The 27,602-nt window shown below is 55.1% G+C and overlaps 1 protein-coding gene across 4 annotated transcripts; it reads right to left on the reverse strand.

Annotated features, from left to right (window-relative positions):
• Positions 1 to 63: 63 nt before the first annotated feature.
• On the reverse strand, positions 64 to 22,275 carry PAX6 (paired box 6). 4 transcript variants are annotated; one of them, XM_081152603.1, is made up of 14 exons: positions 22,166 to 22,275; positions 21,785 to 21,968; positions 17,789 to 17,865; positions 17,367 to 17,427; positions 13,730 to 13,860; positions 12,926 to 12,967; positions 12,616 to 12,831; positions 11,721 to 11,886; positions 5,680 to 5,838; positions 5,073 to 5,155; positions 4,697 to 4,847; positions 4,481 to 4,596; positions 1,736 to 1,886; positions 64 to 1,048 (listed from the first exon to the last, which is right to left on the reverse strand). In XM_081152603.1, the coding sequence occupies exons 4-14, from the start codon at positions 17,374 to 17,376 to the stop codon at positions 963 to 965; spliced, it is 1,311 nt and encodes a 436-aa protein (XP_081008729.1). In that variant the 5' UTR covers positions 17,377 to 17,427; positions 17,789 to 17,865; positions 21,785 to 21,968; positions 22,166 to 22,275; the 3' UTR covers positions 64 to 962. The 4 variants fall into 4 exon arrangements, with proteins under 4 accessions (XP_081008729.1, XP_081008728.1, XP_081008731.1 ...); XM_081152602.1 differs by having other exon boundaries at positions 22,068 to 22,220; XM_081152605.1 differs by lacking the exon at positions 12,926 to 12,967.
• Positions 22,276 to 27,602: the final 5,327 nt, after the last annotated feature.

The following is a 27,602-nucleotide window of genomic DNA, read 5'->3' on the forward strand; positions in this document are numbered from 1 at the left end:
TTACAATCAACACTGGTTAATTCTGATATGTCATTGTGAACAACTTCAAAACACTGAAGTTTTAAAACTCTTGCAAGCACTTTTAATTGATTAGGAATGAATTCTAGATGCACAAAATGATTGGACTGTGAACAGTAATACAACTATATCTAAGAACAATAAACTTTTTCTGGCCAAAAAAGAAACGTATGATTGCATGAAAATGTATATAAAACATCTATAGAGTATTCTTGTCAAATATAAATGAAATTAACTTTATTATAGAAATCATTCTGAGGATTTCTAGGGAAGACAAATACTTACATTTTGACATCAAACAAATTGGATTATATCGAAGACACACTCTACCTTTTAGCTATCAACTTTTTTCTTCCTTGAATTTATATCTTACCCTTCGTTGCACATAAACGTCATCTGTTAACCACCTTTGGAAAACCAACAGATATTTCTTACATAAATCTAGTGCATGTTGTTCCAGGTTTCATTATATGCAAAGGAATGATACAAACTTGGAACCGCAGTCCATAAACTATGAACAGATGGGTAGAAGTATCCGATATATCTTGATAAAACTCTTCGATTCATGGCAAAGCCTGTTGATCATGGTCTCCTTTTCTTAAAAAACAACTTCATGACCAACACAGACCAAACATCCCTCCAGTCTATGTTGTTCTTTCTTTTCATCAGAACATACAAATGCCCATTTACAAATAATACACCAAAATGAATAAAAGTTTGGATACCAAAAGGAAGATTTGTTCCAACTGATCTCGTGCCTCCCGCGTACAAAGGTCCGTGTTTCAAGTCCAGTCCCCAGTGGTGCGTATGGGACACAGTCGCAGAACTGAAGTGCTGCTAAGAGCCATCTTCCCTTCCTTCCTCGACACCCAACTGCTGTGTCCGCATGGTCACTGACTGAATCGACACATATATTCTTTCTCTCCCTCTTTTTTTTTTTTCTTTTACTGTAATCTGGGCCAATATTGAGACATATCAGGTTCACTTCCAGGAACTTGAACTGGAACTGACACACCAGGGGAAATGAGTCCTAGAAGTGGATGACAAAAAACAGCCGTGTAGATATTCCCTTCGAGTCAGGCATGGGGTAGGAATTCATAGGTTCAAAAAACAAACTCTAAAGTTCTCTAACATTTTAACTGCATTTTAAAACACGTATGTTCAAGTGTTACAAAGGTAGCTCCTGCAGAAACCAGGTGACGTTTTCACGCATACCCGTTGAACCCAAGTCCCTCACGCAAAAAGAAAGAAAAAAACGCTCCATGGCTTGTACGTTTGGGACTTTCAGGATAAAACGATCTGTGGAAACCCAGTGTGGTACGTCAGTCACAACCAGGAGCACAGGGGGGCCAGGAGGGTGAGAAGTCTTCCAACGAGCCCCCGCCACACAGCTCAGGGAGCCCCCGCCGTTGGCCTTTGGCTAATAATCGCTCTGGGGGCCTTGTCTCCATATAGGACCGCTGTGGCCCAATTCAGGGAAAACAGCTTTGCCTTCTGCCTGTGTGGTGTCAAGTTACTAACTAGGTTGGCCGAATCTCCCTTTTAATCAGTTCTCCCCAGAGAAGCAAGCGACAGAGTTAAACACGCCATCACACAAGGCCAGGGGTCAGTTTTGTTTTCCTTGTGGGGGAAGGGGGTAAACTTCGAGCAAGGGGAGATCACCTGGCCCGAGAAGCTCCCACGGCCACCCGCGCGGCCTGCGGAGACAGCGGCTCACCTGTGGAAGTGGTGCCCGAGGTGCCCATGGGCTGACTGTTCATGTGTGTCTGCATATGTGGGGGGGTGTAGGTGTCATAGCTCCGCCCATTCACCGAAGGGCTGGTGGGCAGCATGCAGGAGTAGGAGGACGTCTGGCTGGGGACTGGGGCCTGAGGGGAGAAAGGCAAACCTGTGGTTACAGAGAAGCCCGTCACCCAGCCACATCCCCAGGCTCCCTCCTCCCGGGAACGCCGCCACCAGCCCAGTCATCAAAGGCGTCCTCGTGTGAAGTATCGGAATCTGTGCGGTAACCCTAAGATCAGGACTCCAGCCAGTCCTTCCGTTGGCCACTGCTAGAGTAAAACTGCCTACAGACCAAACTTCTAAAAGTACTACAAATTCAGACAGCTGTCCAGGTACTAATTTATAAAAGTAATAGGACTTTTGTCCACTTTCATCTTGGATCTCCGCTGGCACCTTTAGAGAAGCTATAACATGAGGACTTTCATTAAAACACATCCCTTCTCCTGTAAATCCCATCTATTTGAGAATCCAGCGACCCCCAAATCCCACATCTCAAGCTTTGGAGCAGAGAGCAGTGGGAGGAGCTCTCTGTAAAGTTTGGTTTAGGGAATTTGGGAGCCTTTCATGGTTGGACTCACGGGATTAAAGATTCTTTGAAGAGGCAGATCAGTGATGATCTCAGATTAAAGTGGTCAGAAGTGTCAGTCAATACCTAGCCCCATCCTGAGAATTAGCTGAGACTTCCTCATAGACCCACAAACCCAAACTGGGTTTTATCCTTAAAATTTTGTTGCTACCCTCCAGATGTTTGCAACAGTGGTATTAAGGAGATAAACCTTTCTCCTAACAAAGCAAGAAATAAACAGAACTGGGACAAAACCCTTCATGAGCGCTCATGGGGCTATGCCAGGGCAGAAACCTTGGGATGAATTCATAGAAGCATGCTGTCAAGAACAAGAGAGAAGATGATAGTACTACTCTGCAAACTGTAGACACGTTTAACATTCCAACATCCACAATCTCAGAGAGGGTGACACATGAAAGAAGATTCAGAGGAGGACACCCATGTTTTGTAAAATGGTTGAAGATGTTGGTCAATGGGATGAATTGATGGACAGACAGACTAGTTCCCCACACACACCAGCAACCCTCATCCCCACTCCAAAATTCATTGATAATTTTTATTTTCTTTATGCTTTATGAATGCATGTATATTTTGAAATGTATAGGTTGTGTAATTGTTTTTAAGTCCGTGAAATCAGTTGACCCCATACCAGTTTATATGTGGAAACAACCCTAATAGAATAGTAGCATCTGTTTGTTTCTATTGTTGTCCCATATACACAGTTGGTTATCTTCCCAGAAATCTAGATGTTGCTACAATTTACAAAACTGAACAAGATACTCAGCGGCCTTGCTGAAGTCAGAGGATGACTGCCAACATCAGGTTCAAAGAGGCAAGCAGGCCTCGAGGGCCCTGCCAGTATTCCAGCTTGCAGTGTGTCTAACTCCTGAAATCACTTCCTCTAGGCAATCCGACTTCTGGAAAATTCCAAGGCAGTTGTAGCAACACCAACTAGTGGGCCGTTAATCCCTTAATTTACATTAATTGCACCATGGCCAATAATATGCAGATGCAATAAAAATAAACATGGGAATAATTCCTCTGAAGTTGCTTATCTAGCTGCTCCTATATTAGCCTGAAGACTGTGGAACATTTATTTTGCTGTTATTTGGATTAGAAATACAGCAAAAGATGTTCAATGGAGAATAAACAATCTGTGTCACCACAGAACTGTTTCCAGCAGGGGCTCATGCTGGCCAATCTCACACCACCCGGCATCTGTAATTGTTGCACAAATAGGGGTCCTGGGAAAGTCACTGCAGAAGGCCCACCAGAAGAACAATTTCCCCCCATCCAGAACCCATCCAGCTCCAAACTTCTAGTACATCCCACCTGTGCTGTACAACTTCCATCATAAAGGGTTCACCTGGTACAGGGCCCAGCAAGTGTAGGCGCTGATAAATATTTGGGACAGAATTGAGAGCAGGCAGGAGCAGGTTGTTATACCAAGTAAATGGCATCCACCCAGGCAGCTTGGAGTGCCACGAGCTCATCCCATAATTCACAGCAAAGACACACTAAATTTCTAGCAAATACCTTCTATTTCTTTCTTTTATTGTAAGATGTAGAAGGAAAAAGAGCTGCTTCTCTATATTATAAGCATATCCCACTATGCAAATATGAATCCCATTTCTGATCCATTTTATCTCCCTCACTAGTTTATCCCATATACCCTAAAGAATGTCCAAAATGCATACACAGATTATATACCTATTAATATGAACACATTACTATGAACCTAAATTTTATGTCCAACCCCTTACTATCTGATAACGTGCCAGCATTATTTCCACTTTCCCGCAGAAGTTTCACTGATAATCAAAACATGCCCCCTTCCCACCCATCATCATCAAGCCAACAGTCTCTGTGAGCGAAAGGCAGATCAACTTGACAGAACAACAGGTTTTTATTTATTTTTTTAAGGGCATAAATCAATCCATCAATCAACTAAAAGGCTGGATTACCGTTTTCCCCTCGGACTAGACTGGTCAGGCCAATTACTGTAGTGAGAAAGGCTCCCAAGGGGGGGTAGGTGGTCAGCGAAGTCTGCAGGCCCCCCGCCCGCGCCACACGCGCCCCAGCACCCACCAAGCAGGCAGCTACGGCCTCACTTACTTGCATAGGCAGGTTATTGGCCATGGTGAAGCTGGGCATGGGCGGCAAGGCGCTGTACGTGTTGGTGAGGGCTGTGTCTGTTCGGCCCAACATGGAGCCAGAGGTGAAGGAGGAAACTGCAGGGAAAGGGACACGCCCGATGGCCAGGGTGAGAGTCAGAGCCGAGCGCAAATGGGTTTAAACACATTTCTCGGTAGCATTAACATTTCAAATTACCAGGCGTGGTGGGCTGTGGGATTGGCTGGTAGACACTGGTGCTGAAGCTACTGCTGATAGGAATGTGACTGGGTGTGTTGCTGGCCTGTCTTCTCTGATTCCGCAGCTTTTCTTCTCTTCTCCATTTGGCCCTTCGATTAGAAAACCAAACCTGGAAACCAGACAGAACAGGTGAGCCGTGGGTCTCCCCCTCGCTCAGCCCTGTGCCCGCCGGGCACTTCCACGGTGCCCCCCACCCCCGGCGGTGGCGAAGTATTTAGCACGCGGAGCCTGTTACTAGTTACATAAATGAATGACGTTCATGAGAAGCACCTTGGTCTCTAGAAAGGCAAATGGTTTGAATCGCAGAGCACGAAACCACACGGTAACCGGGTACCTGTATTCTTGCTTCAGGTAGGTCTATTTTGGCCGCTAGTCTCTCTCGGGCAAACACATCTGGATAATGGGTTCTCTCAAACTCTGAAAGAGTAAGTTGAGTCTTCTTTGCTGTGCCAGAACTACACAGAATATGGCAACCACACCCTGAATCAAGCTGGTTCCCGCCTGCCCACTTCCAGCACCTTTAACCAATTCCCTCTAAAAGACTACTACTGCCAGCATTGACTGGCCTTGTAAGAACTATCCCACCAAAACCAAGTTAAATTTTCTCGGAAATAACATTCATTCAAGGATGCTTCTGTGGCCTGAAGTAGCCAAATCATCTTTTTTTTCTTTTCTTTATGAGACGTCAGACTTTTAGTCTTTGAACTACTGGTACATGAAAAGAAGAAAGAAAACACGTGCGCACACACACGCACACACACGCGCACACACACACACACACTGAAAAGATGCCCAGAAAAAAAAAAGAGAGACAGACAGAAAGAAAAAAGAAATCTTTTCAGTCCGCTATGCAAAGGGCCCCGGCTAAATTTAGCTCTTTGTACTGAAGATGTGGCATTTCCTTTGATTTACTGCTTCTCAACTTTGAAAAACTCCATCACCTTTCTCCAGGGCCTCAATTTGCTCTTGGGTAAAGGATGTTCTATTTCTTTGCAGCTTCCGCTTCAGCTGAAGTCGCATTTGGGCTTCATCTGAATCTTCTCCATTGGAACTGATGGAGTTGGTGTTCTCTCCCCCTCCTTCCTGTTGCTGGCAGCCATCTGGAACAAAAAGAATAGGACAGTAGGAGAAATGAGGAATAACTTGGGGCCTCCAAAAGGGGCCTGGGAGAGCCATCAGCTCCAAGAGCTGCGTATTCAGACAGTCTTACCAAGCATTCCCAAGGTGGCCGTCAGCCTGCTTTTAATAAAAGGCATTATTGACATGCATTATCTGACCACCACTTTTTTTTTTTTTTACTTTCTGTTTTTATCAAGATGAGACCGACCGTCCAATATAGACACTTACAGAGTAGTATTTTCTTCAAATGACAAAATAAGTGCTGATGTTTGCAATTAAAATGATCTCCATAACTAACATTGACTGCCCCCAATGCCTCACCCAGTTACCTTTCCATACACAATTTATTTACCTGCGGTGTGTTGGGAAAACAGAAGAGTGACGCTCAAGATTTCAGCTGATCTATAATCAGTAACTCCTATCTAATCAATTAGATGTTGATAGGTTTGTAGAAAATGCTATTAAGAAACCAAACCAAGCTTGTAATCTTTTTAAAAAAATATTTATCTAGTTTTTATTTTAATTCTGCACAGTCAATTTCATTTTAAAGGTTGTGAATTTAGAAGTGCTTGCATTGTTCTGCAGTTTTATTCAACTATTGTATGAGTGCGCTTTGCCTTGACACCTATTACGAGCACAGCTGTAATTATATCATCACCAAGAACAGGCTATAATTGCTGAAAATCGAATTTTATATTTAGATAAAAGGACTGTCCATTCTTTGTAATGTGTTGCACCAGAGAAAAGTAAGATTTCTTTTAAATTTTTAACGTGTAATTTTAAAAAAAGAAATAGTAGAGAGTTCACTAACTAGCTAAACACGCTATGCCGCAGCTGAATCCTTGGCATATCGTTTTAAGTGGTACATTTTTAATTAGGGCATTTCCACCACTTTTAATGTAATTTCTATCATTAAACAGGGGAAAGTTTTATTGTTTTCCCTTGTTGCTTGGAGGGCAAGATGTGCACTTGGGCCAGCTGCCTCTTGTCCTGCGCCTGGCCCAGGGAAGCACTCAGCCCTGACTGGGCCTGCAAGCTGGGTCCTGGGCCTTGGGTCCTGAGGCCCCCAAGGGATACCAACAAGGGCTGACCCCCACCCTAGACGCGCGGCCAGCGGGGGGAGGGGCCTGCAGGGGGCCTCGGCCAGGAATATCATTTATAATCAGGAGACAATAGGCATCGCCTTCAAAGAGTTCAGGGAATTGTGACAGGATCTAGTGGGATCTTTTCAGGAACTTTGAAATGTTTTAAAACCCCAACTTTCTCCCCCATTTAAACAGGCGGATTCATCGGCACTGGCCACCATATGGGCCCTTGGAGATCTATTGAGATGACCACCAACACTTGAATAGCGAGGGGCTGCTTTTCAGCGCCGCACAATGCCCCGTGAGTAAGGGAAACTATTAAACTCCTGGGGCAGGAGCGTTGGCAAACTTTCGTGGGCAGAATTTTGAGGCCACAATGAGCGCGGACAACAAAGGGATTCTCTTGAGGCGTGCAGCGGCCACATTGTGCTACAAGCGGCCCAGTCAACAGACTTTCCAGTGAAGTGTGTTAACCCCTCTGCTCCGCTATCATTAATCACTGTCCGAGGAGCGGGGCCTCCGCGCTATTTAGGGCCCGGGGCTGGGGGGCGGGGGGCGGGGGGCGGGGAGGGCGGCGGGGGGTTAGTGGGCGCGGGGGGGGGGCAGTCGGGGAGGCCGGGACCAGGGCTGCGGGGCAGGGGAGGGAGCAGGGAGGGGGATGGGGGCAGAAAGGGGGCTGCGGAGAGGGGGGCAGAAAGGTGTAAGGGCGGGAGAGTGCTGGGAGGGCGCCGAGGGCGCGGACGGGAGACAGACGATAAGGGGGTTAGCAATGGGCCGCGCTCCCCTTCGGTGGTCCCGCCTCTCGGGAAGCTGGGGCGGGGGTACTGGGCGCAGCCAGCGGCGCCGGGCGCGCGCCGCCCGCACGAGGCGGCGCTAATTTACTGCCCCAAGTTTCCGGGTGACTTTGCAAAGTGATTTCCCCCCCGGGGTAAAAATAGGAAGAGCCGCTGTGATTTTGGGGTTCGGCGAGTGAGGCGGGCTTCAGCGATGGTCCTTTGGGACCCTCTAGACGGGCGTTAGGAAACACGGACAGAAATCGGCGCCCGCGGGGCGGTGGGACGGGGCGCAGCGGCGACCGACCCGTCCCGCGCCCGGTCACTGGGCCCCGCCTCCCGGCGGCCCGGCCGCCGTCCCGCACCGTCGGTCTCGCCGCGAAACAGAGCCGCGCGCGGCTCCCTCGGGGCCCCGCGCCTTCGCTGCAGTGACATCCTCCCATCTACATCGTGGACATTTGCCCACGCTTCCTGCCCCCCACACTCACACTCACACACACTCACACACACTCACTCTCACACACACTCACACACACTCACACACTCACACACACTCACTCTCACTCACTCACACACACTCACACACACTCACACACTCACACACACTCACTCTCACACACTCTCACACACACACACTCACTCTCACTCACTCACACACAATCACACACTCACACACACTCACTCTCACACACACACTCTCACACATTCGCACGCACACACACACACAATCACACTCACACATTCGCACTCACACTCACACACACGCACGCATACTCACACACTCACACAATCACACACTCGCACGGACGCACTCACACTCACACACTCGCACACGCACACTCGCACACGCGCACTCACACACACTCACACACTCACACACACACACCATCTCACACACACGCAGGTGCAGAGCTGACCTGAGAACCGACATTTAAGGGGAGGACAGTCATCGGAGGTGAGGAGAGCTGGATTTTAGACTTTTGGGGGGGGGGGAGTGGACGGCGCCCGCCTGCACGACCGAAAGCATTTTCTAATTATAATTACTTTCCAAGGAGCAACTCTTGCAGCCAGGCGGTGGTGACCGAGAGGTCACTCCTAGATGGGGGTCCCCCTTTTTTTTCTTTAGTGGATTTACCTTTCCACTCTTAAAGCCTTTCCCAAAATAAACTGGAAGTTGGATCTGGAACTCCCCACCTGATGAACCTACGTGGCAGGCAATGAAGACATCTCCTTTAGAAGCCCCCCCCCCCCCCCCCCCCGAGGCAGAGCGGGCCCCTCAAGGGGCGCCGTCCACCTTCCAGCCTAATCCGGCCGAGGCGAGGGAAGCGCCGCCCTCGTCCGGCCCGGGACCAGCTGACGCCGGGATGGGATTTGTTTCCTGGGGGGGGGGCGGGGGGAGACGCTGGGAAATAAAATCATTCCTCGGTTTCTTAGCGTCTTAATCAGCGAGGCGGAAAACAGGCAAGAAAAGATAGCAGCCCGGTTGCGGCACCTTTTCAGCTCGCGAGCGCGGATCAAAACATTGTAGCATCTGTTGGAAAAGAGACGGACTGAACCCCACGGAGGGCCGGGCGTCGGGGCCGGGGGTAGGGAGTGAGAGAGAGCGCCTGGGCGAGCCCTGAACCGCCGGAGGACGGGGCCGGACGAGCCGTCTCCCGTCAGCCGGGTCCTCGGGGCTCCGCTCGCCCCGTGGCGTGGGTCGGGTGGAGACCACATTCGTCTCCCTCTAAGGCCTAACCTCGCCTATGCTTTCGGGGTAATGGGCTCTTTAAACCCTCCAAGCGGCTCCCCGGCCCCGGAACGGGGGCCAGGGGGCGCGGGGGTCCTTCTGGATGCCAGAAGCTCTGAGGGTCCCCGGGCCGTCCGCCCGAGCTCGCCGCCGGCGCCCGCGGTCCTCTCGCCCCGGACTCCACGCTCCGCGCGCGAGGCGCGTGCCCGGGTACGAGGCGCAGGAGCGGGTTTTGTGCGGGAGCAGAAGGGGGCCTGGCAGCTGGCTGGCAGAACTCTCCAGCAACTCCGCGCCGAGAGTTCAAAGTTCCTGAGCGAGCGCCACCTCCCGCCCCATCGCCGCCACCGGGTCCCTGAGCTCAGGCTCTGCCTGCCCGCCCCGCGTCTTCCGAGACAAAAAGCTGCGCTAATCAGGTGCCGCCTCCGACGGGAGCCGCGGGGCCAGCCACGCTGCAGCCCTCGGCCCGGCCCGGGCTCCGGGAGGCGGGGGGTCCGCGCTGCAGGCCCGAAGCTGCAGGGAGCCCGGGGCCGCGGGGCCAGCGCGCGGAGGCCCGGGGCTCAGGGTTCCCAAGCCCGGCCGCTGCGCCCCGCGCCCTGCCCGAGGCGTCTGGGTCTCAGTCGGCCAGCCTGGGCAGGGGAGGGGTCACCGGGCCTCGGGTCGCGGGAGGCTGGCGGGCAGGCGCTAGGGAGGGCGAAGCGCTTTCCCTCGCATGTGTCCAGTGTGTGCACGTGGGTTCCTGGCTTCAAAGGTCAAGTGAGGGTGTGGTGGGCCACGCTCAACTGCGTCCCTCCCGTGCCCTCGCCGGACGCCAGAGCGAGCCCGGCCGCAGCCTCCTCGGGTGCGCCCGCCGCGCTCGCCCGGAGCCGGGGGTTTGGGGCGATCGGGCGGCCCGGCGGGCGGGGAGCCCGGGGAGCCCGGGCGCGGCTCCCGAGCGGCCCTCGGCCGGCACAGCGGCCGCGCCGGGAAACCCGGAGCGAGCGCGTTGCTCCCTATCTTCCCAGTGTCCGTCCTATATTGTTTTCTGCTCTTAAAACTGACATGTCTAATTGGCAATTGGTGCCGAATCGTGTCCAGAGGTCTCTTGTGGAACATTTCTACAGCTGTCTCCTTCAACTAGACGCTTATTCATGTCGCCTTAATGAGAAACAAAACGTTCTCTAATGAGCAATTACAGAGCGACAGGATTGTTCCCATAACAAATTCTTGCGAGTGACAGAAGCATCCTTTGTACCAGATATTTCGCATACTGTTACCGATTTTCCCTTCTCTAGTCGGGCTCCGTGGAGGCGCGGGGCACCCCGAGTGGGTCGGGGAGCGCACGGACGCGCGGGCAGTTCCTTCAGCGTCCTGCGCAGCGCACACACCCCCCTCCCCAAGCCCCCAGGCTTCGTCTTGCTCCGGGGAGTGAGACGCCACGTCCCATTATCTCGCATATTATCTCCTTGTCACGAGGACAACAAATACCGATTAATCTTCCGAGTAAACTGTTTCCTATTCTTGACCAAGCTACCTCTCCGAGTGTGCAGGGCAGGGGAGAGCCGGCAGCCCCACCCCATCCCTATCTGCTCCTCTCGGGCCATGCCTTCTCACAGATGCTGCAATGATCCAGATCCCATCTCTCCTCCCAGGCCCCAGCACCCCAAGTCTGGCTCACAGTATTGCCACTCCCCCCTTCTAAAGCAGTCGCCACCCACAGAGAGTGAGAACTGGGGGCTCAGAAGGCTGGAGAGGGAGGTGTGTGGGGGGGGGTTTAGCTGTGAGACCACCACTTGCAATGCCCCATCCTCCACTCCACCCTGCATCTCTCAGCTCACCCTCTCTCACAGGCACCCTACTCATAGCCATGTAACTCCTCAGTTGTGGCAAAAAGCAAAATGATACAATTGTGTTTACCTGCAAGTCTGTCAGTGTTAACTTGTCTCACTTCTACAGCAAAGGGTCTTTCTGTGCATTTGAATGGCAAATTTGAATAGGGTACCATGCAGCTAGTTCTTACACACAGGCACACATTCCTGCCCACGACACACATGCACACACACCAGCCACATTCATACTAGTCCTGACATACTCAGCCCTTACATTCCCCGGCCAACCAGATAGTTAGTTCAATAAACACATAGTTCACCTACATACAGTGCAAACCAATGTGTCCCAAGCCTTTGGAGAGTCTCCCCACTACATTCTCCTAGCACAGAGGCCTGGAGAGGGAACGGTTGGGGAGAAGAGCATGGGCTGCATATACAGACAGTTCAGATGATGGGTGCTTGGATTTTTACCTTGGGTAGGTTGCCCTGGCACTGAAGTCCCAGGATACCAACCCGGGCGGGTGCCCCAGCTTCCGGTCTGCCCATTCAACATCCTTAGTTTATCATACATGCCGTCTGCGCCCATCTGTTGCTTTTCGCTAGCCAGGTTGCGAAGAACTCTGTTTATTGATGACACCTGCAAATCAAACCAAAATCAAACCAAATGGTAGTGTCTCCTGAAGGCAAGGTCGCCCTGTCTTAAATCCCCATCTCAACACGCCCACCCCCTTAAAGAACAACCCTTAACACATTAAAAAGAAAAAAAAAATACTCCCAGCCATACTGGGACAGTGTAGATGGATCTGCAGGTACGTGGTGGCCAAAATGACAGCCATCATTTTGGGCATGGAAACTGAGTTGGGTCAGAATTGGGGGATAAGGGGGTCTCTGGTGACCTAACTCACACGGCTGCTTTGCTTTATTAAAAGATTTCCGAAAATTTTTAGAATTGGTTTAAAGCTTTTCCCCCACTTCATTTGCTTCATTTAAGGGCAGAAATGGATGTTTGACGCCTGAAGGAAGAAGGTTCAGGCAGGCGGATTTGGAGGAGGTTAGAATCCGGTTTTCACTTTCATTTTCCTCCTTGATTCAAGCGCCTTTCCCCGGGCCTCCACCCTCTGCTGCGCAGCATGCCAGCGAGGTGACCAACTCCCCACACTTGGATCCCATTTTCCAGAAAGTCAAGAAAAGGTCAGGATGCTCCTGTCAACAGCCCCAGGTACAGAGACGTAGGTGGAGCAGGGAGGAGATACGAGACAGACAGACACTGGCAGGGAGGAGAGCAAACGGAGGTGAAGGCCGATATGGCAGAGAGGAGAGAGCATGGAGCTTCAGGCAGGGAAGGGGATGTTCTCGGTGAACTTACACTTGGTATGTTATCGTTGGTACAGACCCCCTCGGACAGTAATCTGTCTCGGATTTCCCAAGCAAAGATGGACGGACACTCCCGCTTATACTGGGCTATTTTGCTGACAACTTCTGGAGTCGCTACTCTCGGTTTGCTCCCACCGATTGCCCTGGGTCTGATGGAGCCAGTCTCGTAATACCTGCCCAGAATTTTACTCACACATCCGTTGGACACCTGCATAGGGGAAGTGGACAGAAAACCACATTATTAATAATTTCAAGACAAAAATAAAATTGTTTAAGTATGCATTAAACAATGACAAGCTTACGTTTTGATTGTCCAGCACTTGGACTTTTGCATCTGCATGGGTCTATAACACAAAAATATACCTTCAATGGTACGAGAACTTACTGTAGAGAGCTTTTTCTTTTCTTAAAATTACATTTGTAGCCCTAAAAACTACAAATATGATGATACTTTCAAACAGTTTGAACTAAAAAAAAAAAAAACTAAAAGTTTTTTTTTAAAAAAACTGTTTCCTTAAACACTGCCTGTCGGTGCATCGAAACGAAGTCAGGTTCTCTCTGCGCGGGCGCCGACCTCACTGAACGTGGTGTTACGTTTTAATAAGCAAAGGAGGGAAATAAACTGAATTTAAACTTAATTTTTCTTTAAAAAAAAATGTACCCAACTGAGTACTCGGGAGTTATGGAGGAAGGCAAATAGCGTTTGTCTTTTAAAACCAATATACAGGCTTCATGAACATGGACAAATGAAAACCAGTGTCCCCACATCTGAGGCAAGCAAGGGGGAGGGGGCTGAAAGGATGGCCGGGTTTGTAAAACTCAGCTTAGTAGAGTACAGAAGCTACAGTACATTTAAAAACCATAAATGTCTTTTACCAAATGAAAAGAGAAAGTTGGGTTTTTTTTAATTCACACACTTTTTTTTTCCTTAAGCAGATGAGTTATGTGACTGACCCAGGTTGAGAGAGACAGGGGAGGACGGTGGAAGGAGAGGGGAAAGCGGGAGGGGAGGGGGGGTCCGTCAGCAGCAGCGTCGGCAGTGAGGAAGGGGGAGAGGGCCTGGAAAGCGGGGGGCCGCGGGGCGGGGGCGGCGCCGGGAGCTTCACCTGCAGAATTCGGGAAATGTCGCACGGCCGGGCGCCGCTGTGCGCGAGCTCTACGATCTTCTGCCGGGTGGAGTCCGGCAGTGGCCGCCCGTTGACAAAGACACCACCGAGCTGATTCACTCCGCTGTGACCTGAGGAAAGGCAGAGGAGAGCAGAGGAAAGGAGAGGAGGGGAGAGGAGAGAGAAGTGGGGGAAACAAGCACAAGGCGTCCTCAGCTCCTCGCCAACTCCTGCCAACCTTGGGGATCAGGTCCCCGCTATCGATCAAAAACGACAACAGGACCGCGCAGCCATGCGGGGCACCGGGCAGCCCAGCCCCACGCACAGCCGTGCCCTTGCCCACCCGACTGCAGAAGCACCGGACAGGCAGACGCAGCCAAAGAGCAAGAGCGCACGCACCTCGCTATCGCCAACCCCCCCCCCAGGAGTGTCCCCGGACCACTGACCCTCTCCAGAGACACCCCAGCCAACCCCTGAACCCACAAGATGCAAGCACTCAGCTCTAAAAATATCTTCCCAAAGACCCCTTCTGAATGTCAGGGCCAACGGTGGCTCTGCAGGACCCACACTGAACCTCCAGGCGCTCTGCGCTCTTGGAACTGAGAGAGCAAACCCCGCGGCCCTTCGGCGCACCCGCGGAAACTCGGGCGAAGGCGCCTCGCGAGCCCCGCGGTTAAAAATACACAGAGAGGGGGAGAGAAGGGGAAGGAGTCAGAAGGTCCAGAACAGCAGGTCTGTGGCTACTGAACCCAACTGGGCTTCCGCGCCTCCACCGCACGCTGAAGGTCAGAGCCCCAGAGCCGCTCCAACCCGGCTGCGGCAGCGGGGCCAGAGCTGCGAGTCTGCTCACAGCCACCGCAGCTCGGTTCACTTCCGCTGCTGACCTCGGCCCTCCCCGCAGCCAAGGACAGATATCAGCAAAATTCAACACGCTCAAGGAAAAGGGAGAGATCACCCCACGGAGCCCCCCACCCCTCCTTTCCCTGGTCATCTCACAGCCCCCTCACCCCATTGTCTCATCTTAGAGAACAGGGGTAGGAAGTTAGCACTTCTCTGTAGTCCCCTCCCCAGAAACCACAGGTACACAAATAGACAGTTGACAATTTCCACTTCCTTACAAATCTCCAACCTGCAGCCTGGACTCTAGAGCAGCCCTTCCAGGACAAGACGTGGCTCCCTGCTCAGCTCTCCTCTCCTCTCTTCTCCTCTCCTCTCCTCTCCTCGGAGCCTCTGATAAATTGACTCCAGGAGTCTGAGCTTCTTAGCAATAAATAAGCTCCAAATATAGAAGAGGGGGGAAAATATGATGAGCCTCTCTGACATTTGTCTTTAAAATAAAACTAGCTGCACGTCAAGTTTGAGCTTAATTTCTGGAAATAGGCGGAAGTCGCTCCGGATCATGCATGGAAGGCTAATTGAAAAGATCAGTCGGGGCGCTTGTGGCAGCCTTGTCACTTTGTGACAGTGCTCCGCTCCGGGAAATTGCATCGTCACGACAAACGGGACCATGATGAAACGACCCTTTCCGTCCCTATTTGTAGATCATTCAGACGAGATTGAACTGCACTCGTCTCCCCTTCGAGGGGAGCTGCGTTTTCAGGGTAGCCAAAGGCTTGGGCGGAAGGAGGCCCTCCCTGAGAGGGGGGCCGGAGCCTAAACTCGATGAGAAGAGACAGGCGTTTGGGAGATCTGGGCCCCGGCTGGACCCAGCACGAGTAGGGACATTGCGGGGACATGGCTTCTCCAGCAGAGTAAGGCCTAGTCCGCGCTTCCCGTGTCTCCCAACTTCCCTTTAATGCCTTCCTTTGCTTGGCAGGGCCCACCTACCCTCCTGCTACTGGGCTTCCCCTCTGGACAAAGGAAGCCTTCCCAGAAAGAGAAATGCTGTCCTAGAGAGAGATCAAGAAAGACTTTCCAAACTTCACGCTTAGCCTGGGCAGTTCCCAGTCTCTGAATGCCAAGGCACATGAGGCCGCCTAATCCTAGACCTTCCTCCCCCCCCCCCCAATTGCAAAAAATAAAAAATAAAAATAAAAATAACGTGCCCGGCACCTCCGCAGGGACCTCAGGCAGGTGCTCGCCCAGAAAACGCCAGGGCCAGGTCGCCTCTGCCAGCATCGAAATGGCAGCGAGGAAGCGCTGCTAAGTTCCCCTTCAGAGGTTAAGCCTCAATCATTGTGTCCCTTCCCTGGGGACGGCTGGCGCTCTCGCCCAGTGGTGATGATTATGTGCCTAGAATTCGACCGCGAAGCAACTAATAGGAAAACATATGGTGTCAATTTGGATGCTCCGCGCCTCGCGCACACCCGGGAGCGCGCGGCACAAAGCCCTGCAGGCCCGCCCGCGACCCCGCGCCCCTCGGGGCCCGCCAGCCAGGCCGCAGCGGCGAACGGCGACCGCTCAGCGTCGCGCGCCCCAGCCGGGCCGCCGGAGAGCCTGCGGCTGGGGAGGCCGAGCTGCAGGGGGACAGCCCAGCTGCCGGGAGGGGTGGGCAGGAGCCTTCGCGTCGCCAAGAAGGGTGCCTCCCGGGCCAAGCCCCGGGGCCTGACAGGTTCCGCGCAACTAAACCTCCTGTAAAGCTCGCTCGCCACCTCTGCGCCCTCTCCGAGCTTCGCGCCCGCCAGCCGCCGAAGCACCAAGTAGGCGGTTAGCGCCTCCGGGACGGACGGATCCGGCGCTAGGGACCCTCGGAAGCCTGCAGCTCGGCCAGGGAAGGCTGCTGGAAGACTTAGGCCTTTCCGCACTCCTACAGCTGAGCCCTTAAGCGTCCACTCCGCACCTCCACCAGGGCCTAGGCTTCACTGGGCCTCCAGGCTCCCAGGTCCGGACCCCAGACTAGCCACGCTACGTACCAACACCCTTGGACTGAGCGGGAAGGTGGACTGGGGGCCCCTGGGGCTTGGGCAGAGGGAGCATGGGAGGCTCAAGACCCGGGGAATCAAAGGCACTAGGGGCCTGAAACAACCAGCACCCACACAGTTGCAGCTACCAGAGCAGGGCTTTTCCAACTCCTTGGCTCGCGACCCCCTCTCTATTCCCAGACCCAGGAAACCTGCTCTACCAGAGCCCGGTAACAGCCCCATGGGTCGAATCTACCACCTCCACCCCGCCGCAGGCCTGGGTGTCCGCTCCCCTGGCCTTCTAGGCCCCTAGCGGGGTGGGCAGGGGAGGAGCTGCCCTGGGAGTGACTGGGGGAGGGGAGCCCCACACCCCGCCCTGATCATTGAGACGCTCAGTCTTGGCAAAGCCCAAAGGGGCCTCCTCCTGGAACAGCCAGGAGAAGCCTCCGCCCCTCCCTTCTCAGCCCAGCCCCTCTCTCTGGGGTCAGAGCCCGGGCAGGGGCGGGAAGGGGGTGTGAGTTACAGGATTTGGGGGGATGGGGTTTCTCTACCTCAACTTCACAAACTCAAGCGGGCTGTTCTTAAGTGCCCAGCTTCTGTTTTTCCAGGAGCTAGAACAGTAGAGCAAACTCCCTCCCCTCTCGGGTTGCCAGGCGCAGAGGGGGCCCTGCACAGTTGCCTTAAGTCCCTCTAGATGGTGGCCTGGCCAGTGCTGACGACGAGAACCTCTGTGCACTCCCCTGACCCACTGGTCCTCACATCCCCAGCCCCCTCCGAGAAAGTCCAGAGGCACTTACTGTTCTGCATGCTGGCGCTGGCTGGGGGCGGTGGGATCCCACGGGGCTCGAATTTGGGATTCTGTCAGCAAGAACATAGGCGTTAATCCTGGGACAGGGCCAGGTAGGCCTGCCTCCAGACAGAGGACACCTGGGGCCAGGACAGGAGACTGCACCTTCTTTAGGAAATCACCCACTCAGTTGCTTAAGGCTATCTGAGGGTCATCCAGCTCTGCCCTCCAGTGCATGCAAAATCTACAAATAAAATACTCCAGCATTCCCAATCTGTATTTCCCAAGTCCCTAAGGTAGTCAGCCCTTTAATCAGGAGAAAGAATGACATGATTTTGAATTTTTTCTTCCATCTGAACAACAGTGAAGAAGCATTCTGATTCTTTAGGGGTTTGGATCCCAAAGCAGCTTTCAAGCCACCGCAGAACTTGCCTGAAATCTGGGATGTCTGTCCACTCTTACAATAAAGGGTCTCACACATCTGCGCGCCCCTAGTTAAAGTCTTCCCCCTAAGATAAAGCAGAAGGAGAGAAAGGCATATCAAATTGTGGCTCCAAAGCGTAGGCCCATGGCTCTCAGAGCCACACTCTCAGAAAACAAAATAAAACAAAAATACTCATCTAGGGCTCAAACTGCCATAAAACCCTAAATCTCAAAGCTGCACCCACATTTTCAGTGACCTCTCCCGCAGAAGTCTCCGCCTTTTAGAAGTGGCTGCTCTGGCCTGGCTTGGGAAAACTGGAGAACCTGACAAGTCAGGCCCCATTTTGCAAAAACATCAAGAACCAGGGAAAAGAAAACAAGAGAAACAGTGGAATAAGGGGTAGAGGCTGAGGGGTAATACTGGAAGTTTAGAGGTGAAGGGAAGGGAACCTCGGGACTTCAGCGTGCCTGGGAGGGCAGCCTGGGGCTGAGCAGGAGGGCTGCAGAGCCACTCTCTCTCCTGAAGGAATTTTACCACTCCAGTGGCCCAAGGCCCCCAGAACCCACTTCTCTGGTTACCCCTTTATCTTTTTACTCTCCCCTTCAAAGCTTCCTAGTCAGGCCCCTACTCCACCCATCTTCCAGCCTTTCTGGGACTTTGAATGTGGCAAGCCCAACTTTTTCCCCCCAAACCTCACTTATTGTGATTAACTTTTCTTTTGGTGTTTAGATCGTCCCCCCTTTTACTGTACTGTGACACACGCTGTCTACCTCGCCTCACTGCTTTAAAAAGTACGAACAGGAGGGGGTGAGCGTGGTCGACAAAGCCTACAGACAGCAAACAATGGCTTCTATTCTCCAGCTCTCCCCAAACCCAAAGAGCAAAACCGAGCCTCCCTAACCGGCAACACAGCTTCCAACCACACGTACCAACAACCTACCAACTCACAAAGGGAACAGAGGGACCCGTCTCGCATTGTAAATCCTGACCCAGTGCGTGTCTCCCCCAGATTCACCCTCTGCCACCCCTCCCTGCCTTCCTCTAAGAAGAAGGTTCTGGGGGAGGGGAGAGAAAATAGAAAAGTAATTTCTTGTTATAAATATCTGGAGGTAATTGTGTTACTGGTGTGAGTTGTTAGGGGCTGTAAAAAGATACAACGGCACCGTGGGGTGCTCAATTGGGAAGAGAGAATTACAATAAAGAGCCCATTCAAGAGGTTTGAGGAAAAAAAAAAGAAGTAAAATAATTAAATAGTCACAGCATCATTTCTCCCTGTTAAAAAAACTAAAATACGCTTTCTTTTTTTCCTGTTTTGCCTATTGTGATTATTAATTTTGCCTGCCTGCAAGCAAGGAATTCCAAAGAAGCACATTTTTTTTTTTTTTTCTCTCCAAGGCCATTCATGGTCTAATTTATTACTCAACTGAGAGGGAGCTTAAATCCATAAAAAATAAACTTAAGAGGAAGACTTCTTCCCAGCTTCCAGCTAGGGCCTGGTAAATGCTGGAGGTGGCAGAGGGCTACCTAGCTGCGCCCGCCTTGGCTCTGAGGCCTCCCGCCTCTCAGTCCCCATGACCACGGTCATGCCCCCGCCAGGCAAAAAAAGACAACAGCAACAGAAAAACAAAAACCCAACTTGGAACAGAATGTGTGCCCCCAGCGCCTTGCAGGGGGGCTCTGGAGCCGCGGAGCCGTAGCAGGTGGGGAGGGGAGCCGCGGGTCCTCCTGGAAGGGGTAGAACTTCCTCGCTCCTCTCCGCAGCCCGCTCGGGGCCCAGCCTCCGCTGAATGGCCCCATCCCCGCCGGCGCACTCTGGATGCTATTTTAAAAATTCAGTAGCTGATCGCAGAGAGGCCTAGCCGGTGAATTTTCGAAGCATCTGGGAAGGTGGAGGAAGCATTTCAAGTTCCGGTTCTGCTCCACTCCCGCCCCCCTCTCGGCTCGGAAGCTATCTAATTACTTAAGTAATCGCTAAAGTGCAAAAGCAACCCTGGGCGCGGGGCACCCCGACTCCCGGAAGCAGACGCGCGGGGCGAGGCGAGAACCCCCAGCCCCAGCCCCCGCCCCCCCACCCCCCAGCTCAGCCCCGGGCTTCCGGAAGCCCTCGCGGGGTCAGAGACCCGCGCCGGGCACCAAGGACCTGCCAGACGCGCGGAGGGCGCCGGGGCCTTGGTCCCTCGGCCACTGGGCCACTGCGTCCCCGACACAAGCCTCAGCTTTCCAATCCCGTCGTGGCAGTTACTTAATTCTCAAAATCCAACCCCACACTCCTGAGCTGGGGTGAAGGGGAGAGCTCACTTTCGACCTTCCCGGGCCCCAGCCAAAGAGTAATTAGCAATTAAAATGACAAAGTTTTTACTCTCTAGGGCCAAAGAAGATACCAACGAATCAGACCGCCTTCAGGCGTTTGCAAAGGTCACCGGCTATAAAAAATGTAATGTCAACAGCAACAACTATTCTTTCTCCTCGGTAAACTCACCAGGCTTTCAAGCTCTTTGCTTTTTATTTCATTTTCTGCTCCCGCCCCTCCTCAACCTTCCCAAGTTCGAGTTAAACATCCAAAATGGCTTAGGGAGCTTTGTAGAGTGCGAGAGAAAAAGAAAGATAACCGCGTTCACGTTGCTTTTAAACTTTGTGGAAATCACTCAAGACTCGAGGGCCGGGTTTTAGCATTCCAAAAAAAGAAGAAAGAAAAAAAAAAAAGCATTTCCACTTGAAATTCAACTCCATTGCCCCCAATTACACTTTCTAAAATTCAGGCCTATTATGGGACACAGAGACTGAGAAAATCTGCACAAGGAAAAGAGGCAACAACTTCAGGAACTTTGAAAAGACACTTTTCCTCCTGAGGTCTTAGAATCAACCGAAAAGCTCCCAACTTACTCAGACTAATTAGCTGGGAGAAGATGTGATCGGACGACGGGGAAAGCCAGTGCTTTCATATTAATTTTTTTTTTAAGCCTCAAAAAGAAAAGAATTCAGGGGATTTAGATTAAAAAAAAAAAAAAAAAAAGCAATCCAGTCCACTCTTCCACCTGGAAACTTGTTGGAATGGCCACGCCGGCCGCCGCATCGTCGGAGGAAGCAAGGAGCACTGCCCGCCGGGCGCCGGGGCTGGAAGGCCGGGAGGACCCCGGCTTTCGCAGGGCGAGGGCCAAGGTTGGGGAAGCCTGGGGAGCGGAGAGTTTTCAAGTTCCGAGCTCCGCGCTCCAGTTGGGGGCCAGCGCCCGAGGGCTCGATGGAAGCTGACAATCCTGGGCTCGGCTCGGGGCTCCCTGGGAGCGCGCGCTCCGCCGCCCGGCCTGGCGGCCTCCTTCCCGGCTCGGGCTGCGCGCTCTCCCTCTCCGCCTCCAGCGCGCGGCTGCCTCGCCGGCTGACTCCGCTCGAGCGGGTGGCGGGCGCGGTGCCCCTCGGCGCTCGAGTGCCAGCGGACTTCTGTGCCCAGGCCGAACGCAGCACAAAGGCGGAGGGCGGGCGGGCGGGGAGGTGGCGGCGCGGCGCGGCGAGCAGGCTTCCTCGGCGCTCCCTCGGTGCGCCCGCTGCCTGCGCGCTCCCGGGGCCCACGGGCAGGACAAAGCAGCCGGCGGAGTGCGGTCCCCGCAGCCGTTCCCGGGCCCGGGGCACCGCGGAGCCGCTCCCTCGTCTCCTGCCGGCCGGGAGCATTGGGCGACGATGGGGCCGCGAGCCGTGGCTGCTGCTGCGCCCGGAGCCTGGATGCTTCTGCCAGCTCAGCCCGCGCTGGCGCTGGCGCCGGGGGTGCGCCGGGGGTGCGCCGGCCCCGAGCCCGGCGCCGCTCCCGCTCGCCGGCCGTCGCCCTCCGACGGGGGCTTTCGCTGGAAGTACAAAGTTTGGGCTCCTGCGTGGAAACTTCTCCGGCCCAACTCTCCCGGCGTAGCAATGGGGGAGGGGACTGGCGAGCAGGGAGGAAGGAAGGGGGGGAGGAAGGGGGATACCTGCCTGAACATTGCAATAAAAACGAAGCGAGAAGAAAGAAGCGGACTCACCTTTATGAGGCATCCTCTCCCGTCAAAGCTCCTGTCAAGAGTTTTGTTTGGTTGGGGGTTTGTGGCTGTTGTTGCTGCTTAAAGACCACAACGGTTTGAAATGACGGTGTTTTAGAGGAGTTGCTGGCGAGAGTTTTCTCCACGGAGGCTGCTGGTTTGGTGTGTGAGAGCAATTCTCAGATCCCTGGGAAGGAGACAGAGATTGACAATAAAATGGGCTGTCAGCGGCTGGAGAGTGCGAGATAAAGAGTGTGGGTGAGGGAAGTGGCTGCAGCCAGCACACCTATGCTGATTGGTGATGGCTCAAGTGTGCTAATGTGTGTGTGCCGGCGCCCGGCCTCGCCTCCACCGCTCCTCACTGGCCCATTAGCGAAGCCTGACCTCTGTCATCATCCTCCAGCAAAACACTTCCTCCTGCGCCTGAACCAGAGCGGGAAATGAGGCCGGGCCACGGTTCGCTTTTCAAACCCACTAATCACTCCGCAACATGCAAATGCACCGCTCGCTCCCACACAAAATATTGCTTTATGCAAAGCAGCGCCGGGGCCTCGCGCCAGCCGATTGGACGCTCCCGCTCCCCGCCTGGTGCAATTGGTCCGTTTGTTTGAATATGAATACACTTGTTTTCGGCTCCGCCGGTGGGTCCCGGCTCCGCTCCCCGGCGCTGGGGCCCCCGCGCCCCGGCTCTGGAGCGGGTGCTCGCCGACATCTCCAGGCTCCGAGCGATCCGGGAGTCGGCGCGGCCCGCCCTGTGGCCGCGAACTTGAGGGGTCGAGGGAAAGCCGCTGGGCTGGGGGTCGCGCCCCCGACCTGCCTAAGCTGGGCTCGTAACTCCCAGCTCGTGGGGGGAGTGAGTTCCCGCAGCTCCGCGCGGGCCTCTCTCGCCGTCTCCGGCGCAGCTCGGCCCGCCGCCCCGCCCCCCCTCCGCTCCGGCCTCCACCGAGTCTTCGCCCGGCGCAGTGACACCCCGCACGGCCGCGGCCGCGCCCTGGCCCACCTGGCCGTTGGGAAGAAGAGAAAAAGGTGTGAGCTGCGCCGGGCCCCGGCAGCAGCAGTCGGTGGAGGCCCAGGCTCAGCCCAGGCAGCGAGGAGGCCGCGGGGCTGGCAACGCGGCGAGGCCGGGCCGCCTTCCCAGTCCAGGCCTCCCGAGCCTGCCCATTACCCCACCCTCGCTCCCCCGGCCCTTTCTTCTGTTCTCTCTCCTTTCGGAAGCCGCGGAGCGCAGCGGAGCGGAGGCCCAGCCGGGCTGGAGGGGCCCGAGCAAACAGGCCACTTACTTTGTGTACAGAGGGTTCTTGTGAAAAGCCCTGAAGAGTCCTCACCAAACACTCACCAACTTCTCCCACGTGCCATTTGTTGACTAAGTGCGGCTGCTTTTGCAGGCGCCCGAGAGGAGGGGACGCCGGGGGGAGATAAGAGGGGAGGGGGGCGTCGGAGGCCCGGAGTGGCGCGAGTTGACCAGGGCTGGGAGGGACTGTGTGCGCGCGTGTGTCCTGGCCGGCGGGTGTCAGCGTGTGTCGGTGTGTGCCCCAGTTATCTGTGTGTGGTGCAGGTGTGTCCGCACCACGATTCTTTCTCCTGGGTCTGCTCAGTCCACGGAGGCAGCTCCCCTTCAACTGTTGCCAGAAAACCGGGGAGGAAAGTAAGTAAGTGGCTTTTCTCTCCTGACCACACACCAGAAGTCCACTCGTTGAATGCTGGACAATTAGGACACACCTCAGTACACTCCAAAGGCGCCCCTCGGCGCCGCAGTTAAGGTGACGGGGGAGAGGTGGCCGCCTAGTCCTGCGAAGTCTCGAGCTCTCTGGGAGCTTGCAGGCCGCAGCACAGGGAAAGGGGAAGTTTGGGGATGGGGGGGGACACACCCCAGGACCCGGGCAAAGAATGGGGTCGGAAGAGCTGAGGCGAGGCAGGGAGGCAGAAACGAAGGCACCGCCACCGGGTACACTTGACTCCTCTTGACTTAAGAAGCGCTGAAAGTCAGGGCCCATCAATAAAGTCTGTGCGCTCTGAACTCGCCGCTAACAGGCGCAAGGCGGCCGCCCCCGGAGCGCGGGCCGCGGGGACGCGGAGGCTGCCTCGGGCCGCCGGGCCTCGCGTGGGCCTCCTGCCCGCGCCCCAGCCCGGGCAGCGCGCGGGGACAGCGGAGGCCTCCCCAGCCCGGGCAGGGTTGGGGCAGCGCCGCCCGCTCACGTCCCGGGCCTGGGAAGCGCCCTTCCCGCGGCCCAGGCACGCTCAGCGCCGGGGAGCCCGGGCAGAAGCTAAGCCGGTGGCCCGGGGCGCGGGCGCTCGGGTCAGCGGGGTCCTCGGCGAGATTTCGTAGGACCGCGACTTTGCCGGATCGCGGGACGTGGACAGACGGCCCAGGCCTCAGACCAGCGAGGGTCAGGGTTCCGTCTCTCCCCCTTTTTACTTCTCAAGCGAGTATTAAAGAAGCTTGAATCCGAGTCTGCTGGGCGTCAGGGGGGAGGGGGAGGGGGAGGCCGGGGACTGTCCGAACTGGAGGCGAATATCATTTCTACAGCCTCTCAATTAGCGACCCAGTGGATTAGCACCTCCTTAAGCTTTGCCCCCCCGAAAGAAGGGGCCGTAATCTTGTTGCTATTTCCCCCCTGGGCACTGGCTCTTTGAACCGCTCCTTCTCCCACCCCCATCTCACCTCAGAGAAAAGTTTTAACAAAAAAATTATAAGAGGCTAGGAGCCGGGAGTGAATGCCACTGACGTCATTGGGGGGGTGGGGGCTAAGGGATGGCCTCTTGGAACCTCCTCTGCACAAACAAGAAACAAAAAGGGCTTAGCTGCTTCCCGTGTGTCAATATTGGGGAGGGGGGCGAGTGGGACCCCTGGGAGGCAGAGTTTCCAAAGTTTAAGGAGAGAGGGGTGGAGAGCGCGATGTCCTGTTCTCTCTGGGCTAGTTTCCAAGAGGGTGGGGGTGCTGCTCTGCCTCGTGGGGCACCTCGTACCTGTTCTGGGGGCGACCCGGCTGTTTGGGGGGCTGGGACGGAGAAGCAGCCCGCCAAGGGCAGAGAGAAGAGCGAAACTGAGGCAGCTCGCAGGTCGCCATGTTCACTGCGGCTTCCAACGCGACCGAGGCCCACTCGCGGCCCTCCAAGAGGGGGGAGCCGCGCCCTCGGTTTGCGTCTCGCCTTTTCCCGCCTCTCCTCACGTCTCCTCCCCTCCCCCGGCGCCCCGAGTGGCCGGCTCCTCGGCTGGTTCCCTCGGGACCGCTGGGTCATCCCACCCGGGAGGGGGAGGCGGGTAGTGCCGGAGCTCGCCGCTCCCCGGAGAGCGCGGGGAGCCTGCGGCCGGTGTTGGTCCCCAAGTGTGAGATCGGGACGCAGCTCGCCCCCAGCGGGCCCGGGCGTTCGCGGGAGCCCGCTCCCCAGGTTTCCGGTCAGGAGGAGGCCTCTGGCTGGGCGAAGGCGCCCCCAGCTCTTGGGAGATGCGCTCTGGGCTCTGGGCTTGGGAACCAAGAGCCTCCCACCCGGTGTTGCAACACCTCTGAGCCGCCGCTTTCCACCGCCTGGCAGGGGCGCGGTGGCGGCGCGCTGGGAGGGTGGAGGCGCGCTTTCCTCGGAAGGAGGAAGGTCTCCGCAAACACCTGCGCCACTTTGCAGGCTCCAAAGGCTCTCGCTTTGCCGGCCCTGGCAAGTGGGTTCCCTCGATAGCAGAGCCGGCGAAACGGGTCAAATGAGCGCGAAAGGCAAAGATGCTCACCCTGGCCGCCCAATTCGGGGTGCCTCCTCCACTCGAGGCCTTTCTCCCCCTCCCACCAACATGCGGGCTTCCAGTTCACCCCTCAGCCTCGCAGGTGCCGGGAGGCCGGGAGGAGTCGGGAGCTGGCCGGTGGCGCCTCGGGTCTGTGGCCGTGCTTGGCTGGGAAAAGCCGCGGCGCCCCGGCCTAACCTCGCCTCCTACCAAATGGCAAGTGGGTTCGGGCCTCTTCCATTCACATTAGGTGGACAGCGTCCGTCTTCCTCTACCCCTCCACCAAATACTTAGAAACAAAACAAAACAAACAAACACCGGGTTTCCCGTCGGGCTCCCAAGCCTCTGCTTCCCCGACCCTACGTGCTACTTGTCCCGCGAGGGACCGGGTTTAAAACTCCGCGAGTGTAGGGCACTTGCAATCAGTAGCACTCTGCTTTTGGCACATATGAAAGTCTGCTTTCCATTTGGTCACCCCGGACGGTGCCCCATCTCTCCTTTCACTGTAACCTCCGCCCTTGAGAGGCAAGAGTTCAGCTTCAAACGAAAAGTAAGCCAGAGCCACCTCCAGCCCCTTCTCCCTAGAGATCCCTTCTCTACGCAGCTGCTTATTTGAAAGGCCAGGGACCGAGTCTGCAGTTTGTCCTGGAGTAGAGCAGGGGACACTGGGGCTGGGACCTGGCGGATTTGCTGGGGCATTTGAGGCTGCGGGAGGGGGAGGGAGCCAATGTCATGGCTGGTTCGCTAGAGCAGCCAGGGAACCGCGGCTAAGCGTATCCTGATGGCTCTTAAAATGACATTGATTGGGACAAGCTGTTCCCCACCCCAGTAAGAGTTAATACGTCTGTTAATCAAGACACTAGGGGCCTCCATACGAGTTTTATTAGCGACTGGAGAACAGAGACCGCAGTGAGGGATCAAAAGCCGGGATCCCAGATATTTTTCAGCGCGGTCACACACGCGCGCGCACACACCAAAGTATTTTCAATTAGAGAACAATTCGGCGCTTTTCATCACTTCCTAACTCAGCCTCGCAGATGGTGACTTTGAGACCTGGCTAGCGGGGAGGACCGACGCCCCGGGGCAGCCCGGGGCGAGATGCGGGGGAGGAGCTGCGGACCGGCAACCTGAGAGAGTTTGAGGACCTTCAGCCTGGGGGCCCTGAGGCCTCAGATTCCTCCGAAGAGGAGAGAGAAAGGAACATAAAACAACAAATAATACGGACAGTATGGGCATCGCGCCTCCCGGTCAGCTCCCCACTCTCTGGCCGGGCCCTGGCGCCGGGTGGCCTCTGGCCCCGCGCGCGGCCGCCGCGAGCGCCGGGAAGTTTGGGCGGCGAGAGGGACTCCCTTCCGCCTCTCGCGCGCGCTGCCCCTCCGCCCTGCAGGGGCGTGAGGCCCCACTCGGTTTTCCTTTCCGATTCTAAAATAAATAAATAAATGAACGCCAGGCCCTGGAGAGACTCGAATAGTTGCTCTTTCAATAATCCAACTCAGATGAGAGGGTACAAGAGGAAAAAAAAAAAAAAAAAGACCATCCACCTAGCAACGCCTTCCGATGGAATAGGACGCGCGGGTGAGAAGGCGACCCAGGAGGTCCCGGGCTTGCCCTGGGCGCGGGGCGAGGACTCTGGTCGGAGGTAATTATGTCACAGCGTTTTCTCGCAGTGACAGCCCAATAAATACAATCTCCAATAAACATCTCTAACGAGGGAGGAGGCCGGAGGATGGCTGGATTTGATTTATGACCAGGGCAGAAGGTCCACTTCCCACAGCAAAGTGGGCAACCTGCTCGCTCCTCAGCTCCAGAGAAAGGAAGTCCAGGAGAGGGAGGAGGAGAGGACCCAGGTTCAGGTAAGGTGCTGGGGCGGTGACCACTTCTCTAGTCCCGCTGCTTCCCGGGTGAGGTGGGCAGGGGGTGGCCACTGCTCGGGGTTGGGTCCCTGGTCCCAAGCACCTGTCACAGGTGCCTGAGATGCAGACGTCCTCCAGAGACGAGCCCCCAGAAGGTCTAGAGAGGGGGGCGCCAGGAGCAACAGTGGGGGTGAGGGGCGAGCCTGGGCCTGACCTGGACACCTCCCCAACCTCCTGGCTGGTGCTCCTATGCCCT

The sequence above is a fragment of the Miniopterus schreibersii genome (genome assembly GCF_964146895.1).
Source record: "Miniopterus schreibersii genome assembly, chromosome: 12".
In the NCBI taxonomy this organism is placed as follows: domain Eukaryota; kingdom Metazoa; phylum Chordata; class Mammalia; order Chiroptera; family Miniopteridae; genus Miniopterus; species Miniopterus schreibersii.